Source organism: Trichechus manatus, unplaced genomic scaffold, assembly GCF_000243295.1.
Source record: "Trichechus manatus latirostris isolate Lorelei unplaced genomic scaffold, TriManLat1.0 scaffold00214, whole genome shotgun sequence".
Classification (NCBI taxonomy): Eukaryota; Metazoa; Chordata; class Mammalia; order Sirenia; family Trichechidae; genus Trichechus; species Trichechus manatus.
Window position 1 is genome coordinate 3105152 of NW_004444150.1, and position 11959 is coordinate 3117110.

General features: G+C 54.6%; 1 protein-coding gene across 1 annotated transcript in view; it reads right to left on the reverse strand.

Moving 5' to 3' along the window:
* ADAMTS13 (ADAM metallopeptidase with thrombospondin type 1 motif 13) overlaps positions 1-6541 on the reverse strand; it is a 30842-nt gene extending 24301 nt beyond the window's left edge. Inside the window, 5 exon segments of the mRNA XM_004388704.1 lie at positions 1645-1811; positions 3176-3353; positions 4107-4387; positions 5984-6050; positions 6425-6541. Coding sequence (XP_004388761.1) covers positions 1645-1811; positions 3176-3353; positions 4107-4387; positions 5984-6050; positions 6425-6541 — 810 coding nt within the window.
* Between the last annotated feature and the right edge of the window lie 5418 nt (positions 6542-11959).

Genomic DNA, 11959 nt, shown 5'->3' on the forward strand with positions numbered 1-11959 from the left:
GGTGTGTGTTCAGAGCCTGTTAACTCACCTCCGAGCCTCGGTTTCCTCCTCTGTGAAGTGGAGAGAAAACCTCCCATGTTGCTGGCTGGCTTAGGGACAACGAGCTATGACGTGCCTGGCACGAGGTGGCCGTTCAGTGATGACAATGGCCCTCCCTACCACCGACACCACAGGGCCGGGAATAGGTCCTCTGTCGTCCGCTGAGGACCGCTCCTCCTAATGCAGGCTGAACGGCCAGAGGGGCGTGGGCTAGATTATGGAATTTCAGAACATTAGAGGTGAGGGGGGAACCCCCAAAGCTTGAAGCAGTGTTTTTCACAGAAAATATGACTTCCAGGGCTTGCTGGTGAAACTCTTAGAAGGCTTGCTCTGGACTTGGACCAAGTCTACATGCCAGGAGGGACCCAGTGGGTGGCCGGAGCCCTGGGGGACGGTGAGGTGGCCTCAGGCCCCCAGACTGGTGAGGTAGCTGGGGAGGGGAACTTTCCCTTTGTCCTGAGCGGGGGACAAAGTGGCACTAAGGACCCCCATTCTGGAAAGAGATGCCTCTGCAGGGACTGGCTCCGCCCCCAGGGCCCCTCTCCATCTCTGGAGCGGACCAGGGAGAGGAGAGGGGCCTGGAGCTGTCAGTCAGTAGCCGAGATTCATTTCTTTTCCTCAGTGTTCCCTAATTTCCATTTCCACGTATTCAGAATTTAATTTTTTTTTCAGTGTATGATTTTGTCAGTTCTTCTCCTTGCGTCTAACTTTGCTGCACTGTGATCGGTGAGTGCCACCTTACCACATGCCCCCCTTGATGTTTCTGGAAGCTTCCCTGACAGTCCAGAGCAGTCAGTCACCTTTGTAGGGGCCCTGAACGTGTGTTCTCGGGTTGTTGGGCACAGGGTTTTCTACAGACTCTCAGGTCAAACTTGATAATTAGGTTGTAAAATCACCTATTCCTTCGCTGATTTTTTTTTTTTTTTTTTTTTTGGTTTCTTGAGATGTCAATTCGTGGAGGTGCTGCCCCCTGAACCCCTTTTACCCCTAGAGGCTGAGTGAGGGGGTGCAGAGATGGGGCACCTGCAAGAAGACAGGGTGTCTGTTGAGGCTTCCCACTGGAGGAGCTGCCCTCTCCCCAACCCCCCGCATGGACAGACGAGACAACTGGAGAGAGGGTGGGGCGGGGGGCAGAGAGCAGTGGGCAGCCTGCACCCCAGGTTCCCACAGATCAAATGGCTTTTGTGAAGAGGACAGGCTGGGGGGGCAAAGGGACCCAAGTGGCAAGAGGATGTGGGTGAACTACGGAGCTGAGAGGGGGTCCCGGACCACACCCACCTCCACCCCCGGTGAGGGAAGGGAGAAGGAAGGAAAGAGCACACCCCTTCTCTCCCCACTCCAGGGGCCCTGAGCTCCGGCCGGACCCCAGCCTCAGGTTCACACCCACACTCAACCCACCGAGGTCAGGTCTTTGGACAAGGTGGCTCGCTGGTGTTTCTTCACAAGCCCCAGCCAGGTGTGGGGTACGGCACCCAGAGACCACAGGATGGGGGTGGCAGGGCGCCATCCTCACAGACTGCCTATTGCCCCTGGAGGCCTGAGTCCAACTCCCCGGGCTGGTCAGCCTGCCCAGAGCCCCCCGCCGCACCCCCCGAGGACACTCACGATGTTGAGGTTGGTGAGCATGTAGCGCTCTGTGTCCTCCTGGTGGGCCTGGTAGACATCGGGGCCCACGGCCACCAGCAGCTCCAGGTGCAGGACACTCCCTGCAGCCCGTGTCTGTCTCCGGAGACGAGGGGAGGGAGGACGGCCTGTCGGGGAAGGAGGGAGGGCTGGGAGCACTGTTCTAGGAAGCCCCACAGCTGGCCTTTCTGTCACCCATGCTCCTGGCCTGGAGGCAGACATGTGGCATGGGAGCCCCACCTCTGCACCTGCTGCTCGACTTTCTCAAGGGAAATAGGGAGTGTGAGAATTCTTACCTTACATGGGGTGTCGGGTAATGTGTTTCCCACTCCCCCCCCAACCAAAAACATATCCTGAAGTCCTAACCCCGCTAGCTGTGAGTGTGACCTTGTTTGGAAAGGGTCTTAGTTAAGTTCACATGAGGTCTCGCTGGACAAGGGTGGGCGCTGATCGAATATGAAGGGTGTGCTGTAACAAAGAGGAGAAGAGATGCAGGGACACGCCAGGTGACAATGGAAGTGGGGATGGGAGTGATGTGGCTACAAGCCAAGGACCGCCGGCAGCCCCAGCGGCTCAGAAAGGCACAGACGCCCCCTAGAGCCTCCAGAGGGAGCGCAGCCCTGCTGCCACCTTGACTGCAGACTTCAGACCCCCAGAACTGTGAGGCAACAAGTTTCTGTTGTTTTAAGCCACCCCGTGTGCAGTCCTCTGTTATGGGCTCTGAGGATCCATGGCCTCGTCACTCCCCGCCCCCCACACTGGGCGCCCAAGGTTTTCACTCTCCCAGACATTTGTAAAGGGCACCAATCATGGACACTTCGGCCCTCATGCTCCTCAGGAGTAAGTGCGCTTGCTGGAAGGGGTTGAGGCGCTCAGGGCTCTCGATGTCACATGATTTGGGGACTGTCAGACAAAGGGCTGGGGCACTAACAGGGAGAGGCTAGGGGTGAGGAAGGAAGGCCTTCTGAAATCAAGGCACTTCCCATTTCCCCCACCCCAAGGCCCAGATCCCACTGGCGGTGGGGTGCTTCGGGGCAGCGGGCAGCGTCGGGGCTGGGACAGACCTAGTACAGCTAGTGCATCCTCGGTCACCGCAGGGGACAGCTTCCCCTGCCCCATGGCTCTGTCCAAAGTACTAAGCCTCTGCCTCCCAGACCCCCCTCTAGAGGGGGGTCGCCCCAAGGCAGCAAGGAAAGCCCACTACACCCCCATTGGCACGCGGATGCAGCATGGCCGAGAGAGGGCTCCAATGGCATCGTCTACAGCCCTGGAGGAGCCTCGCCCGTCCTCCGGCCTTGGGGCGCCCATTGCAGTGCTGCCGACCAGTCGCCCAGCCCTGCCCATCTCAGGCTTTGAGGTTCCAGGACTGTGTGTCTGTGGGCAGTGGTGTAAACTGAAGGGCCATTCAGGGGTGGGTAGTGACCTGCCCACCAGCTACAGCTCAGCATGAGGCACGGCTGGTGGCTGCTGGGAACCCCCCTGCACCCTCAGGGAATGGGCTGTTCTGTGCAGCGTCCACCCAGGGTATCCTCCCTCCCAGGATATGTACCTCGGACCCGCCCCGGGGCACTGGGGGCGAGGCTGTGGACCAGGTGGGGCCAGGCACGACTCCAGGGCAGGGCCAGCGTGCTGTGCTCCCTCCTCACGGGCTGGACATAGAGCCGCTCCCCGCCCAGCAGGATGTCACCCTCCTGGAGGAGAGAGAGGCCTCCTGGCGCACACGGCCCAGTCCCCGAGGAGAAGGGCCTCTCTGGGGACAACTGCCCCTGAGCACCTCCTACTCGTCCCCAAGTCCAGGGTCCACAAGGGAGACGGAGATCCAAGCCTTCTGGGGCCACACTCACGGCCACCCCGTGCTGCTCACCTCACAGCCCCCACCCTGACCCCCACACCCATGGCCTCTACACCCTCCACAGGGGCCCCACGGGAGCGGAGGGGGCTGTGAGGGATCAGCTAGGCCTGGGCTGGTGAGCAGACTGACCCCAAAGGGCATCTGTCCAGCCAGGCTGTGCCTCCTCGGCCCAGAACCCAGGGCGGTGGTGTGGATAATGATAAAACAGCTTCCATGAGCCCCAGGCCCTGGGGACATGCTGTCCTCAGCATGGCGCAGGAGGCAGGCACCCCCATCTCGAGCCCCATCCCAGTGGCCCTCCAAGGCAAGCCTGTCATAATGGTGACGGGGGTTTGAACCCAGCAGGCTGACTCCAACCCCAAGTTCTTTTCACGCCCCAGTTCCCTGGGCGAAGTTTGTACCCAAATCTGCCGCTCAGTAACTAGGTAACCCTGGAAGCCCGCTCAGCTTCCCCGAGTGCACTTCCTTCCCTGGGACACACCCCTCGTAGGATTTGAAATGAGCCCCAAAGACCCAAGCGTAATTATCACCACATCCGCCCCCACCAACGTGCCCCTGACACCCCCTCTGGTGCCACCCACACTCCACTTACCACGCGGCCTGAGCAATAGGTGACCCTGGCGACGGCACCCGGGGGCAGCAGGGCCCAGCCCCCTGTGAGACAGTAGGCAGAAGGCCGCTGCAGCCACTGGAGTGAGGCGTTCACCACCCGCTCACTGGTGGAGGCGGGCGTGAGGAGGCCCGGCTCAGGCCCGAAGGAGAAGGCGAAGCGCTGGCCCCAGGCGCGCAGGCAGCAGCGTGGGGCTTGGCAGGGCGGCCCCCCGAGCCCGTCCTCGCAGACACAGGTGAGCAGGGCCACGGCAAACCGGGACGCTGCAGGAAAGAGGAGGCACCCTCACCACCCGACTCGGCGCCGCCAGGCCTTCCTGCCCAGGGGAGCGAACGAAGCTCTTCCCTTGGGTGAAATTACCAGGGAAGAGCACTGGCCTGGAGCCGGGCCTGGGTTCTAGTCCAGCCCTCCCAGCTCTCTGGGTGGTGGACAGCCCAGCCCTCTTAGCACTTGGGGTGGTGGACGGCCCAGCCCTCCAGGCTTGTGGGACGGTGGATGATCCAGCCCTCCTAGCTCTTGGGGTGGTGGATGGCCCAGCCCTCCTAGCTCTCGGGGTGGTAGACGGGTAAGCCCTCCCAGATCTCAGGGCGGTGGACAGGCAAGCCCTCCAGGCCCGTGGGTTGGTGAACAGCCCAGCCTCCAGGCTTGTGGGGCAATGGACGGCCTAGCCCTCCAGGCTCTGGGGCAGAGGTTGGCCCGGCCCACCAGGCTTGTGGGGTGGTGGACAGTCCAGCCCTCCAGGCTCGTGGGGTGGTGGATGGGAAGTTGCTTTTCTTCCCTGGCCCTTATCACCAGGGCTGAATCAGTGCTTTGCAAACTAGTTTTCTGCCTTGGAACACTTGTGTCGTGATTTCATGAACCCCAATATACACACTAAGTACAGCGGGACCTCTCTGGTTTATGTGGAAAGCAGGAGCCCAAAGTCTGGCCCACCGATCCCTCTTCCCCACTCTCCGCCCTGAGGGAGCCCTGTCAGAGGTCCCGTGGCTCTCCAGGAGCAGGGCTGGGATGGGTCTGGGGCCCCTAGATCTCCAGGAGCAGGGCTGGGACGGGTCTGAGGTCCCCTGGCCCTATAGGAGGAGCAGGGCTAGGACGGGTCAGGGGTCCCCTGGCCCTGTAGGAGGAGCAGGGCCGGGACGGGTCTGGGGCCCCTAGCTCTCCAGGAGCAGGGCTGGGACAGGTCTGGGGCCCCTAGCTCTCCAGGAGCAGGGCTGGGACGGGTTTGGGGCCCCTAGCTCTCCAGGAGCAGGGCTGGGATGACTGAGTATGTGTGGCATGATTCCCCAGCCCCCCGCCTCCAGCTAGCTTAGGCCCCAGACCACGGGGAGTCCAGTTACAAGTGGGGCGTCCTCTCGCTCTCTCCACCCCGGCTGCTCGTCTGCCCTGCCTCTGGCCGCCACATCACCATGGCCCTACACTTGGAAAGGCAGCCAAAGAAGTCCCTAGACAGACTGACCAGCAGTGGGGGAGGGCCTTCATCACAGGAAATCCAGAGGCAGGGGCTGGGGGACGACCCCGCTCCTATCTGGTCTCTCACAGAAGGAATAAATATTTACATCCACTGCCAGAACCCACCAAGGGTTCCTGAAAACCAGCCAGGCCAGCAAAGGCCTAGGGGTGAGGGCCAGCTTATTAGCGCCATTGCCTTGAGATACTTCACAGGACCCTGGGGGCAGAACCCAGCTCGGGCAAGAGGCCAGAAAAGCCTTTATCATCTTGGCAGGAAGTAACTGACTTAATTATCAGGCTCCTACCAGGTCCTCAGAGCCCGGCCCAGGGCTCAGTCCTCCAACAAGAAGTCACAAGATAGCCCCCCAAGCCTGGGAAACTCCCCCTGTAAGAAGACATCAGAAAAGTACCTTTTACGGCAGAACCCGGGCCAAAGTACGAAGCCGCCTCCGCTGGCTCCAAAGCCTGAAGAAACCTCTGTAAGACACCGAAGGACAAACGGGGAGGGTGCGGGGGGGGTGGGGGGACAGGGCAAGAACAAGGAGGACAGGGCAAGACAGAGGAGATGGGGGAGGAAGAGAGCCTTCGAGAACGGAGAGGCAGAGAGAGCCGCTCACAGACTTAGGAGGAACGTGCCTGCCTCTGGCCTGGCACACGCTGCTGAGAAACTGCTTCTTCGGGGAGCACAACCTGCGCGAACCCCAAAGCTGCCGTGGTCGGCTGAACGGACACACCCGCCTCCCGAGTGCTGAGGGACACCACCCTCCAGGTGACCCCGCCTGTGGACCCAGAGAGCTCAGCCCCCCAGCCCCGGGCTCCCCGGACACTGTCGCCCCTGCAGACGCACCCACCTGCTGCAAAGCGGAGATTCCGCGGCAGCCCAGGAGAAAGACGGTGGCTGCGAGGAGGCCCCCCAGGCCGGCCTTGCGGAGAAGGGGGCGTCTCCCCCAGCACGGTAGCCCCTGCATCTCGGGAAAGCCCATCCGAGGAGGCAGCGTTGGGACTGTCTGGGCAGCTGGACCTCGACAGAGCTGGCTGGGCGGGACCGTCAGGGGCCTTCACTCTCGGGAGCCTCCTGCCGGCCCGCAGGCTGCAGCGCTCCAGCTCCTCTGAAGGCGACCTGGCCCTGGCTGTGGAACGCTTCTCAGCTGAGAGCACCCAACCTGGTTCCCGGTTTGTAAGGGACAACTGTGCCCCTGCCCCCTGGAGAGCCCTCCACTGCATACACCCGCCACAGGGGCAGGGAGGGCCTGCAGTCCAGCCTGGAGGAGGAGATGTGAGTTCACAGTGTGTGAGACCTGGGTCGGTTCCCTTTGGATCTCTGCTGCCCTGTCTGATCAAACGGGACTAAAAACCAAACCCGTTGCTGTCGAGTTGATTCTGCTCATGGTGACCCCGCGTATGTCAGAGTAGAACGGCTCCATGGAGTTTTCTTGGCTGTAATCTTACCAAAGTAGATCACCAGGCCTTTCTTCCACAGTGCCACTGGTGGATTTGAACTGTCAACCTTTTGGTTAGTAGCTGAGCACAAACTGTGGCACTCAGGGACCAAAGAGTTGGCTGCACCAAAGGCATGCCAGCTCCTCCGCTGGCTTTGCGTCCAGCAACCCTCTGGGCCAGACCGCTCACCTGTGGCCCCCCTATTATTCCCTACTCAGCCCTCTCCTTACACAGTGTGGAATTCCATGCCCACCACCACACATGCTTCCTTGCAAACACCCCTAATGCTCTTGCCTCACTTCCTCCACTCCCGCGTGCCCCCATTAAACTCAACTCTACCTGGTCCTGCCTCACCCTGTGGAGAGGGTCACAGACCAGGCTGAGTGACGGCAACACTCTGGATGCACCACCAGAAGCCACCTGGCAACCCCACTCCACTTTCTGGAAGGTTCTCGTTCATACTGTCTGTATTAGACAGGGAGATTACACATACAAAGTCAGGAATCATGGTGGCACAACTGGTTAAGCTCTCAGCTGCTGACTGAAAGGTTGGCAGCTCAAATCCACCAGCAGCTCCACTGCAGAAAGACCTGGTGATCTGCTTCCATAAAGATTGCATCCTAGACTACTCTATGGGGCAGTTCTACTCTGTCACATGGGGTCCCTATGACTCAGAATCAACTCAACGGTGGCACACACAACAACAACACATATACAAAGTGTATGTAGATAGATAGATATGCAAAATATATATGTATAAAAGTATATGTTGTTAGGTGCCATCAAGTTGGTTCTGACTCATAGCAAGCCCATGTACAACAGAATGAAACATTACCCAGTCCTGCCCCATCCTCACAATTGTTGCTATGTTTGAGCCCATTGTTGCAGCCACTGTGTCAGTTCATCTCGCTGAAGGTCTTCCTCTTCACTGACTCTCTACTTTACCAAGCATGATGTCCTTTTCCAGGGATTGGTCCCTCCTGATAACACATCCAAAGTGTGTGAGATGAAGGCTTGCCATGCTTGCTTCTAGGGAGCACTCTGGCTGTACTTCTTCCAAGACAGACTTGTTCGTTCTTCTGGCAGGCCAAGGTCTATTCAATATTCTTCACCAACACCATAATTCAAATGCATCAAATAAAAAATATATATGTACTAAATATGTACATATGGAAACCCTGGTGGCGTAGTGATTAAGAGCTTGGCTGCTAACCAAGAGGTGAGCAGTTCGAGTCTGCTAGCTGCTCCTTGGAAACCCTAAGGGGCAGTTCTACCCTGTCCCATAGGGTCAGTATGAGTTGAAATTGACTCAATGGCAGTGGGTTTGGGTTTTTTTGGTATATACATATGTGTGTGCATATACATGTATGTGTACAAAATATATAGAGATTTAAGGAATTGGTTCATGTGATAATATCAAAAATCCATTGCTATTGAGTTGATTGTGATTCATAGCGACCCTATAGGACAGAGTAGAACTGCCCCATGGAGTTTCCGAGGCTGTGATCTTTACAGAAGCAGACTGCCACTTCTTTCTACCTCAGAGGGGCTGATGGGTCCGAACTGCCAAACTTTTGGTTAACAGCCGAGTGCTTAACCACTGGGCTCCTTCCACATGATAATAAGCTGAAAAAAACCAAACCCATTGCTGTCGAGTCGATTCCGACTCATAGTGATCCTATAGGACAGAGTAGAACTGCCGCATAGGGTTTCTAAGGAGTGGCTGGTGGATTCAAACTGCCGACCTTTTGGTTAGCAGCCGTAGCTCTTAACCACTGCACCACCAGGACTCCCCACATGATAATAAGCCAAAAAAAACCCAAACCCATTGCCATCATAGTGACGCTGTGGACAGGGTAGAACTGCCCCATGGAGTTTCCAAAGAGCAGCTGGTGGATTTGAACTGCCAACCTTTTGATTAGTAGCCCTAACTCTTAACCACTGCGCCACCAGGGCTCCCACATGATAATAAGGGCTGGCAAATCCAAAATCAATACATCAGGAAGCAGGCTGAAAACTCCAGCAAGATGTATAAGTTACAGTCTTGCAGCAGAATCCTTCTCCCTTGGGAAACCTTTGGTTCGACTCTTAAGGCCTTCTACTGATTGGATCAGGCCCACCCACATTGTGGATGGTCATCTGCTTTACTTAAGGTCAACTGATTTCATCACACGTGACTACCTCATTACAGCATCTTGACTAGTGCTTGACTCAACAACTGGGCACCACAGTCTCATCAAGTTGACACATGAAATTCCCCTTCACACTCTTCAAACTACTGTTTTATACCCTCTACACCTCCAGGCCCGCCCCTACCCCTGGCACTCAGCTGAGGCCCAGCGGGGGAGCACCTGCCTGCCTTGCCCCTTCTCCCTTCCTGTGTTACCAAGGAGGACTTAAGACGGGCTGGGGATCCCCTCCCACCCTCTCACCTCCTCCAAGACTTTCTCCTGCAGTTCTCTTCTCCCTCCTGCACCACTAGTCTCTGCCATCCGCTAGATTCATTCATTCCTTCCTTCACTCCAGAAATATCGAGTTGAGGTCCTACAGTGTGCCAGGCGCTGTGCCAGACATGAGAGTCCCTCATGAACCAAGCAGACAGCAGACTCTGCCCTTTCAGAGCTTATGTTCCAGAGGGGTGAGTCAGACAATTAACTTACTAAATGCATAAATGAAATACAGCAGTGTTATGGGTTGAAGATAGGAGCCATGGTGCCCCAGTGGTTAAAGCGCCCAGCTGTCCAGCTTTTGCATGCATACAAGGCAATTGAAAACACCATGGATTGGGTGAGGCGCACCTTAGACCTTTAAGTGACTTCTTTGCTTTTCAACACTTTAAAGAGGTCTTTTGCAGCAGATTTGCCCAATGCAATGGGTCTTTTGATTTCTTGACTGCTGCTTCCATGGGTGTTGACTGTGGACCCAAGTAAAATGAAATCCTTGACAACTTCAGTCTTTTCTCCGTTTATCATAATGTTGCTTATTGGTCCAGTTGTGAGGATTTTTGTTTTATGTTGAGATGTAATCCATACTAAAGGCTGTGGTCTTTGATCTTCATCAGTAAATGCTTTAAGTCCTCTTCACTTTCAGCAAGCAAGGTTGTGTCATCTGCACAACGCAGGTTGTTAATGAGTCTTCCTCCAATCCTGATGCCCTGTTCTCCTTCATATAGTCCAGCTTCTCTGATTATTTGCTCAGCTTACAGACTGAATAAGTATGGTGAAAAGACACAACCCTGATGCACACCTTTCCTGACTTTAAACCACATTAGTATCCCCTTGTTCTGTTTGAACAACTGCCTTTTCGTCTATGTACAGGTTCCTCATGAGCACAATTAAGAGTTCTGGAATTCCCATTCTTCGCAATGTTATCCATACACAGTCGAATGCCTTTGCAAAGTCAATAAAACACAGGTAAACATCTTTCTGGTATTCTCTGCTTTCAGTCAAGATCCATCTGACTTCAGCAATGATATGCCTTGTTCCATGTCCTCTTTTGAATCTAGCTTGAATTTCTGGCAGTTTCCTGTTGATGTACTGCTGAAAATTGCTTTTGAATGATCGGCAAAATTTTACTTGTGTTTGATACCAATGATATTGTTTGATAATTTCTGCATTCGGTTGGATCACCTTTCTTTGGAATGGGTACAAATATGGATCTCTTTCAGACAGCTGGCCAGGTAGCTGTCTTCCAAATTTCTTGGCATAGATGAGTGAGCACCTCCAGCACTGTGTGCATTTATTGGAACATCTCAATTGATAGTCCGTCACTTCCTGGAGCCTTGTTTTTCACCAACGCCTTCAGTGTAGCTTGGACTTCTTCCTTTAGTGCCGTCAGTTCTTGATCATATGCTACCTCCTGAAATGGTTGAACGTCAACCAATTCTATTTGGTAGAGTGACTCTCTGTATTCCTTCCATCTTCTTTTGATGCTTCCTGCATCGTTTAGCATTTTCCCCATGGAATCCTTCAACATTGCAACTCGAGGCTTGAATTTTTTTCTCCAGTTGTTTCAGCTTGAGAAATCCATGTTCTTCCCTTTTGGTTTTCTAACTCCAGGTCTTTGCACATTTCATTATAATACTTTACTTTGTCTTCTCAAGCTGCCCTTTGAAATGTTCCATTCAGCTCTTTGACTTCATTTCTTCTTTCGCTTTAGCTACTCACCGTTCAAGAGTAAGTTTCAGAGTCTCTTTTGACATCCATTTTGGTCTTTCCTTTCTTTCCTGTCTTTTTAATGACCTCCTGCTTTCTTCACGTATGATGTCCTTGATATAATCCCACAACTTGTCTGGTCTCCGGTCATTAGCGTTCAGTGTGTCAAATCTCTTCTTGAGATGGTCTCTAAATTCAGGTGGGATATACTCAAGGTCATACTTTGGCTCTCATAGACTTGTTTTAATTTTCTTCAGCTTCAACTTGAACTTGCATAGGAACCATTGATAGTCCGTTCCACAATTGGACCCTAGCCTTGTTCTGACTGATGATGTTGAGCTTTTCCATTGTCTCTTTCTATAGATGTAGTTGATTTGATTCCTGTGTATTCCATCTGGCAAGATCCACGTGTAGAGTCACCATTTATGCTGTTGAAAAAACTATTTACAATGAAGAAGTTGTTGGTCTTGAAAAATTCTATTATGCGATCTCCAGCATAGTTTCTATCACCAAGGCCATATTTTCCAACTACCAATCCTTCTTCTTTTCCAACTTTTGCATTCCAATCACCAGAAATTATCAATGCATCTTGATTGCATGCGTGATCAATTTCAGACTGTGTTGTTGTTGTTAGGTGCCGTCGAGTCGATTCTGACTCATAGAGACCCTGTGTTCCACAGAATGAAACACTGCCCCGTCCTGCACCATGCTCACAATCGTTGCTATGCTTGAGCCCATTGTTGCAGCCACTGTGTCAGTCCATCTCGTTGAGGGTCTTCCTCTTTTTCACTG